Here is a 23183-nt window from a genome sequence, read left to right as displayed (position 1 = left end):
CATTAGCATGCGCCGATCATCGCGGCCTGTGGTGTTTTTTTTATATGTCAAACTTGTTATTGATTAAATAAGTTAAGTGTCAGCATGGGTTGTACAGTAGCGCGTAGCTGTGGAACCTCAAATAATATTGGAAACAAGCCGTTTAACAAGTATAACATAAAATGGATTTACTTTCTCAACTAAGACAGTGGCCTTTTTATAAATTCGTCCCAATAAAAGAAGGTTGTATTTCATTTTGTTTTTAAAAGGTAGGCGCTTAAAAATAATTTATCTAATACAACTGATTATGTTCGTCAATAATTACAAGGAATCACTTGAAATAAAGTTAAAAACCCAGTCGTTTTTTTAACATAATTTAAATATTTCGTCATTACACTTTGTCATCTCGGTTACAAAGAATGCGGCGGTCTTCGTATCATAACTCACACATGAATTATGTAGCGCACGGGAGCTCTCGCCTCTGATTGGTTAACCCCCGCTTGGTTTCTCGTCGGTGATTGGCCCTTGTTGTCTTGGTTACAGCCCCGAGCCACGTCGCGCTTGACTCGCCATTTTCCCCCCAACTACCGAACCCGAATTCCATCTCTTCTGCTGTCACTGCGTCATCACGACGCCGTAACTTAAAGATTATTTATTTACGCTAACAGAGTGAAGTCGAACGCTCTCCCGAGTTTGTACGCTCGCCTTGTTCTCCCGGAGCCGCTACAGACATGAACATCTTCAGGCTAACCGGCGACCTGTCCCATTTAGCAGCCATCATCATCCTGCTGCTAAAGATATGGAAAACCAGGTCCTGTGCCGGTGAGTGTCTTCGCACTTCTACCTTTATTGATACGTTGTTGTTCATAACACGCCTTACGGTCAAAGGTACCTCAGCCGTGCTGCTGTGTAGCTACTTGACTGTCGGCTAAATGATGCTACTAGCATGTGCCTGTCACTTCCTGACGCAAGTGTCACTCAGGTTTGACACTGTTGGACCGCGACACACTGAACCATCATCTCAGCTGTCTGTCTCTCCGGGATGTACAGCAACACGCTGTGCTCGTGGCAGTGCTGATGTGTAACTGTTAGCCATGCTGTGCCAGGCCCTGCGCTGAATGAACGGAAACGTGTCTAAATTCTGTGGTTGACCGATTGTCACTGGCGATTGTTTTAGTCCTGACTTCTTAGCTTCGGTGACAAGTCAACTGTCTGACGTGGCGTCCGCATGATTTCATCTGAAGGAAGCTGATGTCTCCCCCTGAAGTGTACAGGGCTTGTAAACATTGCAGTTGTTTCTCATGAGGCTAAAGGTCCAAGTTATTTGTTTACTTCAGATTACATGAATCAATGCCGATCAGTCGCAGCTGTTTTGCATTCGCAGCTATCAGTGCTGACATCACCATTGTATAAACTGTTGACTGTTGAAGAAAGTACCTTTTGATCAAGGAAACAGGTAGCACTGGTACAACAAGTGTTGGACGGTAAAATGCTCCTGGGCTTATTAAGCAGGTCTGACTGAGACATAATTGGATGCTTTAGATAAGATCCATATCAAAGTATCGCTCCCTTTATCTTCTTTACCTAGATCTTTTGGTATATAACTCATGTCATGTTACACTTGATTTATTTTGGTTTTGTTTCTGCAGGTATTTCTGGAAAGAGTCAGGTCTTGTTTGCTCTGGTCTTCACCACTCGCTACCTGGACCTCCTCACCTCCTTCATCTCGTTGTACAACACCACCATGAAGGTGCTGCTTCCCCCCCCCCTACACTAAACACACACTGCAAATGCCAATTTGACACTCCCTTGTTAATCAAATTCTACAACCCTGCGCGCTCCATTGACGCTCCATTTGTGTTCACCAGAGTGCTGATGTGTCTTTCAGATCATTTACATTGGCTGTGCATACGCCACCGTGTACCTCATCTACATGAAGTTCAAGGCGACATACGATGGAAACCATGATACTTTCAGAGTGGAGTTCCTGGTCGTGCCTGTTGGTGGACTTGCTTTCCTGGTCAACCACGACTTCTCCCCTCTGGAGGTAAGGTCCCGGCCTTACTCTGCCATTCTTCTGTTTATAAGCGCTCTTTGGAAACTCCTACTCATGTTGAAGGAGCTGATATCATAAAGTCGCGTGACTTTGTCATGCATAGCAACAACTTGTACAATCGATTTTCTCAACTCAACTTCCTTCACTTTCATGGGAAAAACATATCCAGTGTGTTGAATGTTCTGAGTCTGCTGCTCTGAATATCAGGTGTGTGGCTGTAGTTGAACCAGTTTTGTTGCTCGACTGAAAGGTATCCAGTGAGTGCGACCCAGAACACGTCAAACTAAATAGACACAGTCTCTATATGAACATTAAACTCACATTCTTTAGGATGTTCTTAACTTGTACAGTCGATTTTATTGTATCAGATGGGTTCTTGCCTTTGAGGCTCCCTCCAAATGCATCTTGAATCTACATCTGACTAGAACATTATTTTTCTTCCTGCTCCCCCAAATCAGATCCTCTGGACTTTCTCCATCTATCTGGAGTCAGTGGCCATCCTCCCGCAGCTCTTCATGATCAGCAAGACAGGGGAGGCTGAAACCATCACCACCCATTACCTGTTCTTCCTGGGACTCTACAGAGCTCTCTACCTTATCAACTGGATATGGAGGTTCTACTTTGAGGGCTTCTTCGACATGATCGCCATCGTCGCCGGGGTGGTACAGACCATCCTGTACTGCGACTTCTTCTATTTGTATGTTACAAAAGGTGAGTCGATTCACTGGTTCAAAATTTTCTTAGTATTTAGGTTTAAAAGAAGAACTAAGATAGAGTTGTCTACACTTGATTGGTCCTTAAATCTCTGCATAACATTACGACCAGAAGGTCATGTGTGTTTGGAGATAGTGACTGCAGTACACAAACAACAATTTCCAATATCGGTCTTGATTCTTTAGTGTAAAATATGTACTGTACATGTACTGTCAGACAAGACAAGACAAACTGGTTAGTATTGTGTTACTCTTTCATCGCCCAAGCCATTCAACTGAAAGCACTCTTCGGTTATGAGGAAGTATTTTTTCAAATCAAACACTGTTGTCTTTGAATCTTTTTTTCAGTGCTGAAAGGAAAGAAGTTGAGTCTGCCAGCCTAAGTGCCAAAGATGAGCGGATGGGGACACCGACAGAAGACCGGTGGGCAGGTGGAGGAGAACCAAGAGAGCCGGTGCATCCCACGCTCTCACATCTCCCCCGTCTTCTCACCCCAGTAAGATGCTTGAGACAGAGAGCGGCGCCGTCTGCACTAGCGCCTATGAAACCCAAACACCTTAGAGGGGCTGGATTTCTGTTTGATGCATCTTGCTTCCACTTTTTTAATACTCTGTACAAAGTAAGAGAAAAAAAAACGTGAAACAAGTTTTCTACATACAAATGTGTACGCTGAAGATTTGACACATTGGTGTATTTAAGGTGGAGATATAAAATTGCCTCTCATTTGGCATTGTGTGATATGGAAGTGGACTCATGAGCTGGGTTGTTATTGACTGTATTTGCAATCAAAATAAATGTGCTGGGCTTCATGTTGGAAGGTCATTTTTGTTTCTTGTTCAGTTTGACTGTGATGGAAAAATGCAAACTTTGCATCATTAATAATGTTTTGGCTTGTTTGACATACATGTTCCGTTTCACTTAAGTGGTTGAGCACTGCCTTTGAAGTAGAAGCTTTCATGAGAGTGCCCTTGTACATATCATCCCCTCAATAAACAGTCAGTGCAACCTCCTCCTGCTGTATATAATTTTGACAAACTGCAGCCCATCGGGTACTAAGTGATGTATTTATTGGTCATGTGTAGCTGTAAAGATTCTAGTAATGATGTTTTAAACTAAACCAAAGCAGGAGAACTGAAGAAGCCACAACCATCACCCTCATGAGACCCAAAACTAGCTGGAGTCAGACTCTTTCAACCTCACACAACATGATCTAGTTATTCACCCTGGTACCAACCCTACTTATAATCTAGTCACAGACTTCTGTGCATCGGACCGCAAAGGTTTTTTTTTTTTTACTTTTATGCCACATCAATGCCCAAGGACAGGAATCCAGCCTGAACCACTTGAGTCCACTCCTCCAACCCTCAGTCTGTCGGGAGACGTTCCTGAGCTGACATTGTACCTGCTGCTGTTTGAGCTACTTCCTGACCACATCTTGACACAGAAGAATTAGTTTCATTCTTTGTCGCTTGTTCTTGTTTTTTTTTCTCTCTCAATACAGTTGCACGCTAAAGAATTCAAAACAGAGAGTAACTTCCCAATCTTGGACATGGACGAAAGAATATTTCCAGAGCTGTGGCACTCGGATTGTTTTTTTAGAAAACATTTTAATAATTTGTTGAAATCATTGTATTTTTACATTTTTTGTCTATATTTATATTATTTATTTGTTTATCATTTTATTGGAGCTGAATTTCATTATTTGCATTATGCTTTAACATTTACATATTGATTTTTTTTTATTATATCCGTATTGTTTATCATTTGAAAAAAACATTTGATATTGATGAATTTATTTCTTTTTTATGTATGTGTATTGCACACGCCAGCCGTTGAACCGTAATTTATACGGAGTATTTCCCACCCCTCTTTAAAAGATACAGCCTCGTATAAAGAAACCCACTCTTGATAATACGTGATGTTTATGCGCACGTGTAGAACGTGAGTTCATGAAGTCAGGTTCCGTTTTAGAGATGCACTTCACAGCAACAGACAGTAGATGTCACTATTTACCTAAATCGCATTTCGGCGCTAAAATAAAAGCTTCTTACAATAAGTATTTTTACCAAAGAAATTAATATGTTCACTGCATTATATTGTAAAATATTAGTCCATTGGGGAATATTATGATTCGGTGTTTTATGCGGTATTATTTTAACGTTAGGAATTAGGAACTGTTCCGCTGTGTAACCCGAGCCCAAAACATCAGCGGACACGTTCATGGACGCAGTCGAGTGATTGTTTACTTTAAATATGTAACGTAGTCTTTTGCTATACTCTATAGCGTTTTATTTTTTTTTTTTACCACTAAGCATAGAGAAAGGAATCTGCGTATACAATGGAGGTCCATGGTAGCTGTTCAAGTGTGAGCCGTAAGTATGAACGTAAACCTGGAAACTGAACTTATTTTGCTAAGGCTGCTAAACACTTATCCTCTTGCTCGAAAATATTGCTGAAGGGATGAAGAGTATAGATAAAGTAACTGTCCTATCACATACACAACGTGATGTTTAGGACGAACTTGTGCGTAAAAATGTTTGGCTGCTAATTTTGCACACCATCCATCAACGGCACGTTTCTTCGTGTTGTGATTACAACTATTACTACTACTGCAATGTTAAGTGTTTGTGAATGTAATATATTTACTATACTAAACAAATCATGTTTTGGATCGATCATAATCGACGTAGTAGTAATATATAACAAACATGTTATATTACTACTACACAAGTATCCAAGTAAATAACGTACTGGATAATACACCATAGTCCAAAACAATACAAACAGTACCCAAAAGACATTATAATTATATTAAGCTGTGAATGTTTTTTTTTTATGTTTGCCACATACACATACAATTCTTCAACTACAAATATGTCAAAGGTAGTCATTGGTCCTGTTATGACTAATACAGTTGCTTGTTTAAAGTTTTTTTTGTCCATCACCTTTTTCTAAAATAACAGAGAATGTGCTGTCCATGACATATTTTAGTGCGACAACAACAGTTTATTCAAAAATACTCTCAAGCTTGATTCTTGTACTTTATTATCGTTCTGTAAATAAAATGTAAGAGTAGTTTGACAGTGGTTTTGTAACTGTCTCATTGTCTGTCTTTATTTATTACGTTTTTTTTTAAGTGTATCCCGTTTCCTTTCTTGCACTCTTGTTCATAGTAAGCAATCCTGTAAATCTGTGACTGCCTCTTTTCCACCACGTGAAAAGTCCTATTATTTAGAAATCAAAATGGCTGTTCTCTTGCTCAGACACACCACTTCCTCTCTCGTCCATTCGCCTCATGGTTCCACCACTACAGCTGGTGTCAGCAGCAGTCTGGCAGACAGTCCAGAAAAGGATGCTGGCTGATTATGGGATGCTTGAAGGTTTTGTAGATGTGGTGACCAGCGTTCTTCCAGAGCTTCTCACCAGCTCTGAGCGGGCACAGCTCACTCTAGGCCTCAGAGCACGTGTAAGTCACTGAGAATGTTTACAGCAAGATTTCTTTTTGGTTCCAACTGAGAGGGGACCTGCTGTACTGATAGCTTTCCTTTTGGTTTCAGCTGATTCTGGAGCTGTGTAAGCACAAAGGAATCGTTGATCACAGCCTTCTTCAGCCACATCTGGGCAGGATTCACTCACTCGCTGAGGCCTTTCAAGCAGATGTGATTGTCTAATTTCAATTTTCTTATGCTATATATGAGGATTAATGCCTTGTGTGTTTTTCAGAGTTGTCATGGTGCCATGCCAGGATCCACCTTTTCTGAGTTCATTCAGCAGCTGCTGAACAATCCATCGGAAGGGAAAAATCTTTTTCAGGTACTTTCTTTGGCCACAGTTTCTGTCTCTCTTCTTTCTTGAACTCTTTTCGCACATTAGTGACAAAAATGTCTCGATGTCATTGCGGTTATATCAGTTAGCTTTTACATATTGATTGTTTTCTTGCACAGAAAGTTTACCCTGGGGAGTTCTTCAGTCAGTGTGACGATGCTCTGGACAAACTCATGGTTATATTTCTGACCAGACTGGAGAAGTTTCTTCCCAGCTTCACGTTTCAGCAGGTAAAAAAAACAGGGCCATGGAAATGTCATTTATTGTTAAGGTTTCAAAGATGCGTACCTTTCTGTAATCCAGGTTGCTGCCATGTGCTCTGATGTGTCCTCTGTCCTTGAAGACTCGATAGTGTCAGTGTCTCGGCGTGAAGACCTCAGAACTTTGCTGCTGCATCAAAGGGACATGTGGCAAATAACAGTCACAGCATTACCGACCAAACTTCCGAATGATGCTAATGGTGATGTGCCGTTGAAGAGAGATGATTCTACGATAGCAACCAAGATAACAGAAAGTCATCCTGAGAGTCTCGAGACTTGTCCGTCTCTTCCACAGCCGGATCGTGAAAAGAACGGAACAGATCAAGTCAAGGCGGCTGCTTCTGTTTTGAAAGTCAATAGTCAGAAGAGGAAAAAAACTCAGGTCTTGGAGTCATCTCGCCCTGTGAGGTCGAACAGAGGCTTGAGGATGGGTCAGTATCTGATGGAAGAAAAACGAGAAATTGATGACGACGATGGCGACATCAATCCATCCACGAAGAGTCACTCCAATGGTTCTGTGAGTTCAGGTTTTAAAAAGGCAGACCAAGGTGTGCAAAAGACAACGGCCACTCACATGTCCAGCGACATAAACACATCCACTGCGAGCTGCCCTGATGACTTGGTGGGTAGAGACTTGAATGGAGCCAGGCAAAGTTCACGAAAGGCTTTGGTCACGCTCAACAGTGAGTGTGATTCATGGTCTTACTATTCGGATCAGGATTCCTGTGGGCGCAGTTCTGGTTCCTGGTCGTATTATTCAGGTGACAAGGTCACCCAGAAAGATCCTGAGACAGACACTCCTCAATCTAATAAAGATAAGAAACCATCCGCAGCTAAAGCCAAACCAAGTCCAAAAGTAACCCGTCAGACCAGATGTTTTATCTGCAAAGTGCAGGTACAGACGAGCCTCAAGACTCACATGAAAACCCACTTCCCCACCGGTGAGTACACGTGTCCCTTCTGTGATACCAAGTTTAAACTCCTGCGCTCTCTGGAGCTGCATTTAAGGAGGACCTGCAATGAACACACTCAACAGCAAGCGGAGTCCGTTCCGGGCGAGAGCCTATTCCAATGTGACCTTTGCCAGCGGGGCTTCAAGGACAAACACGCGTTGACAAAGCACGAGCGAACGCACCACAAGCTTTACTGCAGTGTGTGCCGGAGGGTTTTGAAGAACACCGCTCAGCTGGAGAGGCACAAGTCCTCACACTTGCCCTTTCACTGCACCCGCTGCGAGAAGACGTTCACCGTCTTCAAGCACCTGATCAGTCACTGCCGCTTCCTTCACAAACTGTGTGCACCATTTCAGTGCCTGCGATGCCCCAAGTCTTTCTCCAAACTGCAGATCTTGATAAAGCACGAGTGGAAACACACAGGTCATCTGCCATTCCAGTGTGCTCAGTGTGGTTCCAAATTCGCATGCGACAATGAGCTCGAGTGCCATCAGAGAGTCCACACCAAAGAGAAACCACACCTGTGTGCGGTTTGTGGAAAGGCCTTCTCCATGAGGTCCAACCTGTTGAGGCACCTCCACTTCATCCACAGCGAGTCCCGGAACGAGAGGAAGCACAGCTGCTCGCTGTGCGACAAGTCCTTCAAAGAGAAGGGAGCTCTGGTCATGCACCAGAGACAAAAACACTACAAGGAGTTATTCCGTTTTCCCTGTCCCGTCTGTGGCAAAATGTTCTCCTCATCGTCCATCAGCAGACACAAGCTCATCCACACGGGAGAAAAGCCCTTCAAATGCCCCGTTCCTGAATGTGAAAAGCTTTATCGCTCCAATCCTGAGGTCAAGAGGCACATGCTCATGAGTCATTCTACTGATCGGCCCTATAAATGTGAAGTTTGCGGCAAAGGCTTTATACTGTTGTGTCACCTCAACAGTCATTCCAAAATACACTCCGGGGTAAAGCCCTTCGTCTGCCACATCTGTGGGAAAGCTTTTCTAAAGCTCTACAGCGTTGAGAGACACAAGAGGCTTGTCCATCCATCTGGAGGATGTTAAACCAACTTCACCTTGCTTTTAGTTCTGAGACTTATACAACTTGCTGTGAATGTGAAAGTATTGATGTAACATTAAACCTACTTTTTGTCTTCTAAACTACCTTGGATTTTGGAGTCTCTTATCCCAGTGACCTAGGGAGACTACTGCTTCTGCTGTTATACATCTTCATGAAAAACATTTTTTATCCTGCCAGCAATATGGTAGTAGGCAGATTCTTGTGGTCTGACCAGTGTAAAATAACTGACCCTTTTCCTTCTGAAAGTGAAGGCCTGGTGGAGCGATTTCAGTCTGCAGTGATCCACATTTTTCAGTGGTGTTTTAAAGAATTAAATCTAAAACTCACTGTAAAGGAATGGTCATGTAGTTCCCTATACTATGCACAAAAAATATGCAGATGACTTAACGGTTTGGGCCCTGTCACCAGGTGTGCAGACAAGACATTGTACCATTAAAAATAGAATCATCAAAAAAAGTGTCAATCATTTGTGGAAGCTACAGCCTTAATTTGTCAGTTTTTGGTTTGATTCGTGCATCCACTTGTCACTGCGAGACACGGAATTAACTTTCAGTTTTAAGTTATGATGATGACAACCAGGTGTACAAGTCTAACCATCAAACTAAGGATAAAAACTGACGCGTCCTTCACCGTACCGTATTTGTATCCTTAAACTATGGGCATTTTTGTGAAAAAATAAAAAACGTTGGCGCCTTTTTAACAAATATTTAAAGAGGTCCTTAAAATAATTTTGAGAGAGTGGACGTTTGTTTTTCAAACCAATGCAGAGACACTAATTCATGCATTTATTAACCATGAAAACCACTGTGAAACTCTCTTTCCAGGCCTTCCAAAGTAAAACCTGCGGTCACTGCGAGACGAGGAAAGACAGACCACATTACGGTGCACCTAGTTTGAAGCTTCTGAGTCGATGAAAAGTCATTTTATTGGCTCACAGCAGTTGGAGACCTGGCGTTATAACCAGTGACGGTCCGTAGTGTTTGAAATAATTCAACAATTTATGCTTTTATAGCTTAACGTTATGTTTTACTCTAGCATTTCAACAAAAAAAGATTTATGTTAATTTATACCGGTTGCGTGCGTGTATTTGTTTTCTATTCAGCTTTAAATTCGATTTTTAAAGGTTATAAACGGTATGACATAGCTTTAAATTAGGTTGATATGACATAAGTGCGTTACAGACGCTGTTTAATTTCATACATTCAGGCATTGTGCGACTGAGAAATTAAAATGAAACGCGGAACTGAAGTTCGATGCTGACGCGCGTCGGTCGGACTGTTGTTAAGGAGGGACACTGAAGGCAACCGTTCTGGTACAAAGCTCTCTTTTGGAAGACTAAGTAGACCAGAGTGAACCGTATTAAAGCCAGGCTCGTATGATTTCCAGTGTGATGTGACAGCAGCAAGCGGAGAGAATGGACGGAGACATCGCTGAGCCTCCATGTGAGTGTTAATCACTAAAATATCGGTTTGTTTGACTAGGCCGCAGCGCAGCCCGCGCGCGGGATCGCCGTCGCAAACTATCTGTAACAAACTGACTGTTTTGCTTAGTTGTTTATAGAAGTATACCCGAATCGTGTGAGAAGTAACTGCTGATAACCCGTATCACAGCTAAACGTAGCTAAGCTCATGGAAATCCTGCTTTTAGCCATGTTCTGGGCTACATGCTAACGATGCTAAGGTAGCTTCATCAAACCCGTCTCGCTTGATACGAGTTTATGCACTAATGTCTGACTTGATACACATTTGTGTAGTGCGATGATTGCTATTTGCCATGCTCTCAACTTATATTTCTGTAACGCCTAGTGACACAAAGTCATGCCTGGTAGACGTCTACACCTGAAAATAATTTGCGCTTGCTTCTTGTCGCCTTGTGTCCAGCTCCCTCTTCCCTCCTCTCCACACTGAAGCTTCTGGTCCCCCCGATTCGTCTGCTATCGGCAGCGATCTGGCAGACTGTGGAGCAGAAAATAGTGACCGACTATGGACTTCTGGAGGAGTTTGTGTTCATGTTGACTGAGATGGTCCCTCAGCTGCTGTCCACTAGACAGCGGGCTGAGCTCATCCTGGGCTTGAGAGCGCGGGTAAGAACTGATCCTTGTCACACAGATTTTTTTTTTTTTTTTTTGACCAAACGGGTCACACAGTGGGGAGATTTAACCTGGTATACAACAGATTGTGTCTGTATTCTGTCAGACAACTTGTTTGTCCACATTATTCCATGAATGATGGCCACTGCCACCAGCAGGGTACTGACAAGTTATTCTTGAATCTGGTTGGTTGTAGTTCATCTTGGAGCTGTGTCGATCTGAAGACACGGCAGACATCGACATCATTCAGCCACATCTGGACCGTATGGAGACCTTGCAATCCCTGTGGAAGGTGAGGACCAAACATACGCTCAGATAATACTCATAATCATTTGACTTCTGTCACTCTTTGATAACAGTCAGACAATGCTGAACAAGAATCTTCTGATTCGCGTTTCATGGGTCTGGTTCAAAACCTGCTGCGAGATTCTGAAGAGAGAAAAAACTTTTTCCATGTAAGTTTGTTACAGTGGCGTTTCAGCATTAAGTGGTTGTTACAACTGACGTGACATGTTTGTGCACCAGGACGTCTTCCCGGGGGAGTTTGGACCAACATACGACAAAGCGATTCAGTCCTTGATGTGGCTTTTTGTGTCCCGTCTGGAGAAAATACTTCCCACTCAATCTCTCCAACAGGTATGTTGTATTTCAACTCCACCTGGGTTGTCACAGCAGCATTTTACACCAGTAATTTACCGTGGTTATGAACACTGATCCAATCCCACAAAAAACAAAACATTTTCCTTTTATTAAAAACTGTTTCAAACCCTTTCTAATTGAAACTTCAATCTGGATGGAAGCGAACCGGCAAATGATTTTGTGGGACTATGTGAGCGCCCCTGTATACATGAAGTCCATTGGTACCGAAGTATTGTTTCTTGTGGAACCTTATTTGAGACTGCTGCTAATAGTTATGGATTTATTATTGATTTGTCTGTTTGGCAGATCGCCTCCCTGCTCAGCAATGCCTCGTCTGTGCTGAACGAGTGTATGCTGACTTTTGCATCGTCCCATGAGCTCAAAACTATGTTGGACACTCACAAAGACCTCAGCCAGCTGGACAACATAGGTAAGTTAATTTGTTCAGCAACTGTTTTTTGTGTTGTCTTCCAAATATTCCTCAATATTGTGGGATCACCAATTCTTTCATTTGAAATGGATCTTATTTACCACCTCAACGGTCTGAAAGTTAGTCACTGCACCCCTTCCTGAGGGCTGACTGACTGACCCCCCCCTGTGTCTGGACACGCTAATGTAGTGATCCCAGATGTGTCACCCTGAAGACTTCGGTACAAAGACTTGAGCTGCACAACTTTGTGTTTATAGAAGGAGGAGGTTCGAAAAATGATAAGCAGTGAGAGTGTTGTGCATTGACCATCAGGGATTCTATTTGAATTTCCATTACAGTGACAGTGAGGTTAAATAGTAGAGTAAAGCTTAAATAGTAAAGTAATAATGGTTTGATCTGCTCACACGATCCTTGAAGGTGACAGTGGTTCATTTTGTTTGCAGAATGAGCATTGATTGCTGACTTGCTAGGGTCCTGTTATGCTGTTTCCAATACTAGAATGAATATTCGGTTGAGAATTGATGTGGTTTGTTTTTCAGAGTCATGCACTGTCGACAGCGACATCCTGTCAGTGTTGTGTCTCCCCCCTCTGGACAGAGATGATATGATCAGTAGGCAGACCCGTAGCGACAGCGCCACAGACCTTCCATATACCGTCTGTTCTGAGATGGAGGTGGAGTCTGAGATTCCTGTTGCTGGCCACTCGGAACCATGTGGGCAGAGTCAGTGGATGGATTTTAACAGCGGTGTCAAAGCTGAAGAGGATGGTGGAATAGTTCCAGACTCGGCAGGTCCTGACGGAGTCAGCGGGCAACCCGAGACCCTCATTATCGGAGAGGACGGGCATGTCTCTGTCCTTGTGATGGAAAAGCCCAAGAAACGTGGTCGGAAAAGGAAGCAAGACGTGCAAAGCAAACCACGGGACTTTGATGATGACCCGGACTTCGAGATCTCTCCGAGAAGGCCGGTGAGAAAAAACAGAGGGGTCAAGATGAAGAGATACCTGTCACAGTGGACCAAGACGGGAAAGACCGTTGGAACGTTGAACAGAGCCGCAGAGTCAAATGAAAATGATGTGGATGAGCGGACGCAAGAAAGCCACACTAGCACACAGCAGGAGCAGCTCACCTGCTCTGCCTGCAAGAAGGTCTATAAGAGTCAGCGCAACCTGCAGCAGCACAAATGTCCAGCAAGAGATGGCACCAAATCTGGAGAGCAAGAAGAGGAAGACGAAGCTGACCAGTCGCCCCATGATCTCACTGGAGAAGATCTTGACGGCTCCACCTCTGCTGAAAAGGGCAACAATGATGGTTTGGAGGAGAGGAGCCCAGAAGACACCAAAAGCATATTGGATGGTCCGTTTTACTGTCCTCACTGCAGGTCTGAATTCAAGTGCAAGCAAACCTTCCGGTACCATCAGCGCAGCATTTGCTATAGCGAGCAGCAGGTGGATCCCGAGCAGCCTGAAGATGTGAAGCACTGCTTCCGCTGCAGCGAGTGCGACAAGGCTTTCAAATACAAATCAACATTGGATTCCCACAAGCTGACGCACAACCCGCTCTACTGTGAAGTGTGCATGAAGTTGGTCCGTGACTCGGAAGCCTTGGCCATGCACAAGGAGTCTCACACCCCCTTTCAGTGCAACCGGTGTGAACAACACTTCCCCGTTTTCAAGGCGCTTCACAAGCACTACATTGACGTCCACAACCCCACCGAGCCGTACATCTGCACTCACTGCCAGATGGCCTTTGCAAGCTTGAAGCGGTTCATCCGCCATGAGTGGAAACACACCGGCTACCAACCATTTCAGTGCCCTCATTGTTGCAAAAGATTTCGCTCTTACTCTGACCTGGTGGAGCACCAGAGGAAACACACCAAAGCGTACCCATACCTTTGCTGGGAATGTGGCAAGAAGTTCCGACACAGCGTGACGATGACCCGGCATCTGGAGCGAGTGCACAATACCGGCGAGCCGGAGATGCAGAAACCGCTGGAAACGTACCCGTGCAGCCAGTGTGGGAAGATCTTCTCCTCCCGCAGGTGCCTCATGAAACACGACAACTTCCATCATAAAGGGATGCGCTTCCCATGCGAGCACTGTGGTAAAGGGTTCTTTGGTAAAGACGCTCTGGTGAGGCACACTTTGATTCACACAGGAGAGAGACCTTTCAAGTGCGACGACTGTGATAAATCCTTCAGGTCCTCTGCAGAACTGAAGATCCATCGGCGGTATCATACCGGGGAGAGACCTTTTAAGTGCACTGTGTGTTCCAAAGGCTTTGTGCAGTCGTGCTTCCTCACCCTGCACATGAGAACCCACACAGGAGAGAGGCCCTACGTCTGCTCCATCTGCAACAAAGGCTTCTCCAGCCTGCACGGCCTCAAGCGACACCGGAGGCTTGTCCACACTTAGACAACGCTGGAAGATGTTACTTAATATAAGCCTTGTTATCCTCCCTTTTTATGAAGGAATGGAGAGAAAGGAAAACGGCTGGACTTTCTCATGTATTCTGGCGACCATGAACTACAGTCTGTTGGAATTGTACAGTGCACAGTTGAAAAAAAAGTAACTTTGTATTTTTACATAATTGTTTGCTCTAGTTCCTCACAAAATTCTGTTCCAAAGTTCAAATTGTGACTTCATTTGGAAAATAGTTGTTTTTCTTTCATGAATAAAATGTACATTTGCTTCCAAAGGTTGACTTGTTTTGGTCATTTGTGGTGTGTACATGTTTATTAATGAGTGGAGTTGCCTGCTGGGATGGGCTTCACCAAGCAGAACCGTCTTTTTCACAGCCTCCCCAGCACTCAGATCTCCATAACCTACAGCTTCAACAACAATTTTGATGACGCCTCACACGATTTACAAATCTACAGCGCCACCCATTGAGCTTTGAAGTGAGAACGAAATTTGCACATCTTTACAACGAAGTACACAATGGGTAGAGACTTCAGTGTATTCAATTATAGTGAAAATGTTCACCCTCACGGACTGCTGGAGCTAATTCCTGGTTTGATGCCAATGTGGTCATGTCAGCCAATCACTGTGCGTTTCGATGTCAGACCAGGAAGTAAACGGACATTTGCTTCACAAACCACCTGCTTTTTAAAAGTCAGAAAATCAGAATGACCTTTATTGCCATGGTCAGTGAGGATCCCACCAACTTTGGAATAACGTGCAAACATAAGGAGGTGAAAGTCTGCAACAGATCACCTTGTTAGTTTATTTGGTGCTGCCAAATCCTATAATTTAAGCTTTGAGACATCCCATAGGGACCAGTGGACAAGGATGGAGACTGTGGCGATAACTAAGGAGGGTTGCTTTATGTTTGTTGGTGATGTCATGAATGTGCGTCTGAATGATGTTCCATCGTATTTCTATCTAGAAAGTGTTTCACCAACATAAAAATACAAACCACCCCAGATGGGACTCGAACCCACAATCCCTGGCTTAGGAGGCCAGTGCCTTATCCATTAGGCCACTGGGGCTGTCGCGACGTGGCTGGTCTTTGTTCCTCTATAGAATTGAGAAAAGCCTGTAACACCGGATGAAAGTAGTTTTTGATCGACAAATGATTCTTTACCCCTCGTCTCGTCATCGTGAGTCATCACGTTTGTTTGTATGATGCAAGAGCCCCGCGCTTCCTCCCTAAGTTACGTACGATCCGACAACTGGAGTTGATTAAATTGCTCATTTGGTGGAATGTTATCGCACGATAAGCCAAGAAACACAATGAGCCCAGCGTTGATTCGATTACTCGCGATAGTCGGATCGATCTAAGTTCGGTTTTGAAGTGCTGACATCTGCGGGCGAGCAGGGACGAGCCTCAGTTTTCCTGCTCTCAGGCCAGTGGACTCGGGAGGAATGATCGCCGGCAAGATATCGAGACAGTTGGATTAACTTGTTCAGCGTTTGGCCATTTCAACAGAATAATGAATTTACTCCCGTCGAATCCTCATGGGAACGGGCTCCTGTACGCTGGGTTCAACCAAGATCACGGTAAGAAGCGCCCTGTTTTCCTCTCGAATGGAAGTCAGTCGCGTCGCAGATGCTAAGCTAACGGCGCTAATCTTAAGATCAGCTGGTAAAAGACGTGTTTGGAGTGTGCGAGTGGACGACGCGCGTTTGTCCTTTCCGTTTACCGTTATATTTCAACTAAAGTCTGTGTCTATTGTTCCGAAGTTGTCGTTCTGCCACTCGAGCGAGCGGTAACCGTTTTGTTTTCAGCTAGCAGCTAACCTCAGGTCATCAGCGTTTAACAGTTTTGCCGAAGACACTTGTCGAGAGAAACATAACACCCTTCAGAAACGATGTCATGTTTACGCGTCTTCTTCGCACAAATACACGAATAGTCGGGTGCCGAACGCCACAGCAGTTGTTGGGTCAAGCTAACGTTGCTAGCACGCTAACTAATACGACTCCGATTAGTTTACGAATAGTAGTTTGATAATTTTTTTTTTTTACTTATTATCATTTCGCCGTTTTTTTAGTATATATTTGATAACTACGGACCGAAGTCCGTTCGACTCAAATAGCATACTAGAGTCACTTGGTTTCTTCAATGAAATCTGTATATCACTTTAAAGTTGCTTTTAAATATGTTCATGTCATTGTCATATTGACTGTTAAGAACCATTTTCGTGTCTAAACTGAGCGCAACGTACATTTTCCGCCTATAGAGGCATGTTGACCTCACGTGACCCCCTTTTGGCCTGATTCAGTTTATTGCCATAGTCCCATATTGTACGCATGAAGGTGTATTGATTATCTTTTCACACTTCAGTTGAGGGGCGGGTGATTCAATTGACTCAGTGGCCACATGATGTGCTGTGGCCTAGTGAGCGACTGTTGTACTTTACTAGAAGGTGTCCTCTTGTGGAATGTGTCCGGGCGATGACGTCACGTCTGGCAGTATGATCGGACTTAAAAAAAAAAAAAAGAGCAAATGAAGGATTCGAAGGCAGTTTCTATGACAGTTTTATTAACCATATATGCTAACAGATAGTTTGCCAGGCATCACTTCCCGGTTTGGCGACTGCCGCATCCTGATTGGCCGACATCTCTCTGATCCGTTCAGACACTTCATCCTCTCACAATAGTCTGGGTCGGACTTCTTCGTAGACAGCTCACCCGAACGGAATGAGTCCGAGGCTACTTCCTGGTCTGATGATGTCGCAGTACATGGCAGCCAATCACAATGCGTTCGCCGTCATCAGACATATGGTTGGAATACACTCAATAATATCGTCTTTTGCTATAAATGTTTTGCATGTGGTAGAAAGCACCACCAAACCCTCCATTTCAAGTTTCACTGAAGCACTGAAACACTGAGCGTTGTAAGAACAATGACATCAGAAAACACAGATCAATGAACAAGGAAATGAACTTTTATGAAACTGACTTTAAAAAAAAATGTTTGTCTTTAATGTTGCTATGCTTTGTAACAACAAAACGTCCCTGTTGTGGGAAGGATGAAGACCATCTAATCGAATCGATTCATCTCTTCCTCAACAATTGAGTGTCTGAAATCGGATGTGTTTTTATGATCTTCTTGGCAGGTGAGGCCTCTGCGTGTTGATGTGAAGACGGCCTTGCTGCTGTGGTCTGAGGAATTTGACAGCTTTATTGATCTTGTGCTTCTGTCTCTCCTCAGGATGCTTTGCCTGTGGCATGGAGAATGGCTTCCGTGTCTACAACACAGATCCCCTTAAAGAGAAGGAGAAGCAAGGTTGGACACTTTTTATTCCCTCCTCCGACTAGAGCTTTAACTGCAGCTATTGTCAAGTTTGGTTTGCGAGTGAAGAGGTTTCAGTCTACAGTATTGTCTTTCTGGTTTCCAAGTGGAAAACTTGACTCTCTTCTATTCTGTGTTTTATTCCACACTTAAGTGTGAGGAATTATGAGAACAGAAGTGTGACTCTCTCTGACTCAGAACTGGTTCTGGTGTCTCCCATTCTGTGCTGCCTCGCTGACGTAATCTCTGTCATCAGATAAGCAAACAGAAGTCTAATGTCACTTTACATTTCCTGCAAACAAAATGTCAGAGTTCCTGGAGGGTGGGGTCGGCCACGTGGAGATGCTGTTCAGGTGTAACTACCTGGCACTGGTGGGCGGAGGGAAGAAGCCCAAGTACCCCACGAACAAAGGTCAGCCTTGTTTTTCAGTTGTTTTTTTTTAAACTCAATTTTCAAACATGTACATGTTTCAAACACCGCTCTCTTCTTTGGGTTCCAGTGATGATCTGGGACGACCTGAAGAAGAAGACAGTCATCGAGATCGAGTTCTCCACCGAGGTGAAGGCAGTGAAGCTTCGGCGCGACAGGTAACTGAAGCCCCGCCCCTAATGCGGGTCTCCTTTCTTATTGGTTAATCACCTGTTTTTTTTTGTTTTAAACACGTGATTTCATTGTCTCCTGCAACATACTATTTTTGTACTCCAACGCCCACTCTAAATACATGTAGCACCTTGTGATTCTTATAATGAATGTTACTCCGGTTCTTCTGTGTCGTCTCTTGACATTTTGACGAAAAACACTCATTTTCAAGCATCTCTCCAGGATTGTTGTCGTTCTGGACTCCATGATCAAAGTCTTCACTTTCACCCACAACCCCCACCAGCTGCATGTGTTTGAGACCTGCTACAACCCTAAAGGTCGGTCACTCACACCCCACCCCGCGACGCTCTGCGCTATCTAACACGCCGCTCCTTCCGCTCGCAGGTCTGTGCGTGCTGTGTCCCAACAGCAACAACTCCTTGCTGGCCTTTCCCGGGACTCACTCCGGGCACGTGCAGATCGTCGATCTGGCCAACACAGAGAAGCCGCCGGTGGACATCCCTGCCCACGAGGGAGCGCTGTGCTGCATCGCCCTCAACCTGCAGGGAACCAGGATCGCTACGGCGTCGGAGAAGGTGCGGCGCAGCGCGACAAGCTAATGGCTTGCTGAGCGACCACAGAGCAAATCCATTAAGGCCAGGAGGGAGATGATGATTATAAATTATGAATGAGATGATAGAGTGAAGCGAGAGGACGCATTCCATCGTGCTAAGATGTTTGATCATCAGATGTCCACAACAGGAAGACTCTGATAGTGTTCTTCTGGGAGTGACCGGTGTGCTGTGTTCGCAGGGCACCCTGATTCGGATCTTCGACACGTCGGCTGGACAGCTCATACAGGAGCTCAGACGGGGCTCGCAGACCGCCAACATCTACTGGTCAGTGGTCTGCTCCGCTTCCTGTCTTCACTGAAACAATCTTGTAATTGTTAGTTAGTGAGCCTGAAAAGTACTATAAGGTGCCTTTTAACTTTAATCTCTGGCTGTAGTATGGGTCACAATAAAAAAATTTCACCTTTTTTACTCAATGTTATTACCCTGATTTCATTAGACAAGAAGTCCCTTGGACAATGATGTTTGCAGATGACATTGTGATCTGTGGTGAGAGCAGGGAGAAAGTGAAAGATAAGCTAGAGAGGTGGAGGTATGAGGAGAGGAATGAAGGTTAGCCACAGTAAGACGGAATACATGTGTGTGAATGAGAGGGAGCCAAGTGGACAGGTGAAGTTACAGGATGTAGAGATAAAGAAGGTGGGGGAAGTACTTAGGCTCAACTGTCCAGGGCGATGGAGAGTGTGAGAAAGAGGTGAAGAAGCGGGTGCAGGCAGGATGGAATAAATGGATAAAAGTGTCATGTGTGATGTGTGACGAAAGGGTGTCAGCAAGGATGAACGGGAAAGTGTACTAAACGGTGGTCAGGTCAGCTATGTTGTATGGTTTGGAAACAGTGGCACTGAAGAAAAGACAGGAGGCAGAGCTGGAGGTAGCAGAGATGAAGATGCTGAGCTTCTCTCTGGGAGAGAGCAGGATGGATAGGATCAGGGAGCAGTAGATCAGAGGGACAGCATATGTCAGGTGTTTAGGAGACAAAGTCAGAGAGGCTAGATGGAGATGGTTTGGACATGTACAGAGGAGAGAGAGCCAGTACATTGGTAGGAAGATGTTGAGGTTGGAACTGCCAGGCAGAAGGTGGAGAGGAAGGCCAAAGAGGAGATTTATGGAGGTGGTGAAGTAGGACATGAGGTTTGTAGGTTTGAGAGAAGAGGAAGCAGAGGACAGGGTGAGATGGAGGAAGAGGATCCGCTGTGGCCACCCCTGAAGGGAGAAGCTGAAAGGAAAAGAAGAAGATGATCTGACTTTTTTTTAGTGTTTAAATTTTGCAGCATGCTTAATGGTAGGGTTGTAGTCAAGACTGTGTTGAGAACAAAATCCTACAGTTTCTTCTGCTGTGAGAATTGGTTGTGTCCGTATGACTAATAGACTTGCGCTTTTGTCTTCTGTATCCAGTTTGGTCTCTGTAGGCTTTGGTTCTGTCTTTGTCTTGACTACAGCGCGAACAAAAGCAGTTTGTTCTGCTCCTCAAATGATTTGTGGATCCAGTTCAGTGCCGTAATTTCATCATCTGTTCACATGATCAACATTTCCTGGTGGAAGATCCATTTTTCTGTCCAGGCTGTTCTGAGACTTGTGATAAAGTATCTCTGAACAACTGACTTTTTTTTCTCCCGGCAGCATCAACTTCAACCAGGATGCCTCTCTCATCTGTGTGTCCAGTGACCACGGCACCGTCCACATCTTCGCAGCCGAGGATCCAAAAAGAAACAAACAGTCCAGGTGAGACTGGAGGTAGTGATGGGGGCTGAGGAGGCTTCATGAAACAGTGTCCTCATTTTCAGCATCATAAAACATCACAGATTTAAGTCGATGGTGTCGTAATACTTTGCAAGGTTCACGTTCACCTTTCCCGGCTGCTTTCCTGCTGGACTGATCGCCCCTTATATCTCAGAAATAATGTCCACAAAGGTTTTCACTTTGTCCTCTTGTCCTTCTCTAGTTTGGCTTCAGCCAGTTTCCTTCCCAAGTACTTCAGCTCTAAATGGAGCTTCTCCAAGTTCCAGGTGCCCTCTGGCTCCCCGTGTTTGTGTGCCTTCGGAACCGAGCCCAACGCAGTCATCGGTGAGTTCCGCTCCCGCCAGCTTTCGTGGCGAACTTCTGCCCATTTGCTGACTCAGCAGTCTCACTTCTCCCACCCTCCAGCCATCTGTGCTGACGGCAGCTACTACAAGTTCCTGTTCAACCAGAAGGGGGAGTGCTCCCGGGACGTGTACGCCCAGTTCCTGGAGATGACTGACGAGAAGATCTGACCTTTGAGTTTGGTGTCGAACCCGTGTTAAAAAGTGTTAGCGGGGCGGAGCGACCGCACGTCTGTGACTCTGTCAGACTCTGGGAGAGCGGCGGAGGACCCGCAATGACTCTGAGGACCCTCGCAGGACATGGGGCGGGACCAAACGTGAGGGAGTTTTTGAAGATGTCTTCCACAGGATTATAAACCGCACAGAAGTTCCATCAACACCTGACGCTTGGGAGTGCCTCGCCTGGACACCTGTCACGCTCGATCACATTTACCTTCCCAACACAGACTGAACGTCACAACTGTACAAAGTAGATAGGAGAAAGTCAATGCTTTTTGTTAATGCTTCATCTGTGCAATATGATTTCACGACAGTCGTCACCGCTGCTGCCCAGTAGTAGGATCAATACATCGGGTTCAAATGTTTACATTCACGGTGGAAATAAATGCAAATCACTTCTCCACTTATTAGCTAAGAATTCTTGAATTTTTGAGGCGGGAGTCGCACCATTCACCTTAGTAACAGCAGCACGGGGCGCTTGGTTTTGACATCCTGATGGAGCACCTGCTCTTATTCTCACTTACAAAAGGTCCTGCTCTCACCGTTTTTCCAGGGTGGTGTCGAAAATAAACCACTTCACCTTCATACCAAGTATCTCCTCAAGTGATCCAGGAGCGTCACGTTTGGGTCTCTCTGTATAAATCTCACCTCCGCTGATCCTTTCCTGACCGACATTTCAGCTCTTGCACACCCAGTCGTTGATCTTTAACTGTCACGCATTTTGAATGAGCTGCGTTCAGATTTGTAAATAAAATATAGTCTGCTTTTACAGTCCGATGCCTCGTCGATGGAATCATGACCAGTGATGGGTTGACCTCACATTCAGAGTCCACAAGGTGGCACTATATTTGGCTGCCGATAGCTTTTTTTCAACGAAGCCTCACTTTGTCTTTAAACTCAGGACATCACCTACTCATGATACTGTTTCATGAAACCGGATCACTACTGTCACATCTACTAGAAGCTTCAGCCTTGCAGTCTACCATCTTTGAACTACTATACATTAACATTGTGTTAACCGAAGGCTCCACCTAAGGAGCACTAAAAATGAGTGCACTGTTTCATGAAGCCTCATGACCTGACGGGTAGATAAAGTATCATGAAACAGCATTGCAGGGTTGATGAAAACAGTGTCCTGATTTTCAGAAGCCACCAGATGGCACTGTTTGCTGTAGAATGTTATGACTTAAATAACTAATTCAATGAAAAAAAAAAATCACATTTCTAAACCACGTGCACCATCTACCTCAACACATGGTATAAGAATCTAAAGTTGTGAAGACATGTCCTCTTTGTTGTTAAGAGACAAAAGAAAATAATTTTCTAGTTAGATAGTCTGGCTAATGCATAGCCCAAATATTTCTACTAGGGCTGTATCTTTAATGTACAAACTACAGGTTAAAAGTTACGGACTAATCTTTCTTTCCCAGAGGAGGACATTTTCAGTCACTAATTATACAGTTGAGCTGTAGCCAAATCTTGATCATGATGGATGGAGTTGGTGTATATATATATATATATATATATATATATATATATATATATATATATATATATATATACACTACAGAATAAGAAGAAGAAAAAAAAAATGTGAGCACTTGAGTAGTGAAGAGTTCCCTCATCACTGGGGCACTTCCAACCTGACGTTTAAGCTCATATGTACAGATTCCACTTAAAGCTAAGATAGATTTTTCTGACTCGACACCCACCTCTAATTTTAAGATAAAATATAAGTTTTTGATACGAGAGCAGCTCCCATCATACTTTCAATTCGTCAGTGGCTGATGAGTACAGAGGAGTCGATGAAGCTTCATGAAACAGTGTCCTGATTTTCAGAGGCCACCAGGTGACATTGTCTGCTGTAAATAATTTGAACTTGAACACTAGTTTCAATTGTCCCTCAGCAATGTCAACAACTTTG

The 23183-nt window shown here is 44.2% G+C and overlaps 4 protein-coding genes and 1 non-coding gene across 6 annotated transcripts; 4 read left to right on the top strand and 1 right to left on the bottom strand.

Annotated features, from left to right (window-relative positions):
• The first annotated feature begins 523 nt into the window (after positions 1 to 523).
• On the top strand, positions 524 to 3757 carry LOC128759574 (ER lumen protein-retaining receptor 2). The gene is made up of 5 exons (XM_053866632.1): positions 524 to 801; positions 1629 to 1729; positions 1868 to 2026; positions 2494 to 2746; positions 3097 to 3757. Exons 1-5 carry the CDS (start codon positions 711 to 713, stop codon positions 3129 to 3131), a joined length of 639 nt encoding a protein of 212 aa, XP_053722607.1. The 5' UTR covers positions 524 to 710; the 3' UTR covers positions 3132 to 3757.
• A 530-nt stretch (positions 3758 to 4287) lies between these two features.
• LOC128759572 (zinc finger protein 37-like) lies at positions 4288 to 8893 on the top strand. Its single transcript, XM_053866631.1, has 6 exons — positions 4288 to 5120; positions 6012 to 6214; positions 6306 to 6407; positions 6472 to 6561; positions 6693 to 6803; positions 6877 to 8893. Exons 1-6 carry the CDS (start codon positions 5087 to 5089, stop codon positions 8836 to 8838), a joined length of 2502 nt encoding a protein of 833 aa, XP_053722606.1. The 5' UTR covers positions 4288 to 5086; the 3' UTR covers positions 8839 to 8893.
• Positions 8894 to 10129: 1236 nt separating this feature from the next.
• LOC128759027 (zinc finger protein 23-like) lies at positions 10130 to 14708 on the top strand. The gene is made up of 8 exons (XM_053865615.1): positions 10130 to 10166; positions 10241 to 10296; positions 10735 to 10937; positions 11140 to 11235; positions 11303 to 11398; positions 11469 to 11579; positions 11889 to 12012; positions 12552 to 14708. Exons 2-8 carry the CDS (start codon positions 10269 to 10271, stop codon positions 14423 to 14425), a joined length of 2532 nt encoding a protein of 843 aa, XP_053721590.1. The 5' UTR covers positions 10130 to 10166; positions 10241 to 10268; the 3' UTR covers positions 14426 to 14708.
• A 720-nt stretch (positions 14709 to 15428) lies between these two features.
• On the bottom strand, positions 15429 to 15501 carry trnar-ccu (transfer RNA arginine (anticodon CCU)). The gene has a single exon. It is a non-coding gene; the product is annotated as a tRNA-Arg (tRNA).
• A 99-nt stretch (positions 15502 to 15600) lies between these two features.
• Positions 15601 to 22386, top strand: wdr45b (WD repeat domain 45B). Of its 2 annotated transcripts, none has more exons than XM_053866444.1 (10): positions 15601 to 16012; positions 17667 to 17741; positions 18058 to 18159; positions 18248 to 18335; positions 18571 to 18665; positions 18733 to 18923; positions 19141 to 19226; positions 20580 to 20681; positions 20902 to 21023; positions 21105 to 22365. In XM_053866444.1, the coding sequence occupies exons 1-10, from the start codon at positions 15946 to 15948 to the stop codon at positions 21209 to 21211; spliced, it is 1035 nt and encodes a 344-aa protein (XP_053722419.1). In that variant the 5' UTR covers positions 15601 to 15945; the 3' UTR covers positions 21212 to 22365. The 2 variants fall into 2 exon arrangements, with proteins under 2 accessions (XP_053722419.1, XP_053722421.1); XM_053866446.1 differs by lacking the exon at positions 15601 to 16012 and adding an exon at positions 16516 to 17571 and having other exon boundaries at positions 21105 to 22386.
• The last annotated feature ends 797 nt before the right edge of the window (positions 22387 to 23183 follow it).

This window comes from Synchiropus splendidus, chromosome 5 (assembly GCF_027744825.2).
Source record: "Synchiropus splendidus isolate RoL2022-P1 chromosome 5, RoL_Sspl_1.0, whole genome shotgun sequence".
In the NCBI taxonomy this organism is placed as follows: domain Eukaryota; kingdom Metazoa; phylum Chordata; class Actinopteri; order Syngnathiformes; family Callionymidae; genus Synchiropus; species Synchiropus splendidus.
Note: the sequence above shows the minus strand (reverse complement) of the source record. Positions and strands in the feature narration are given on the sequence as shown.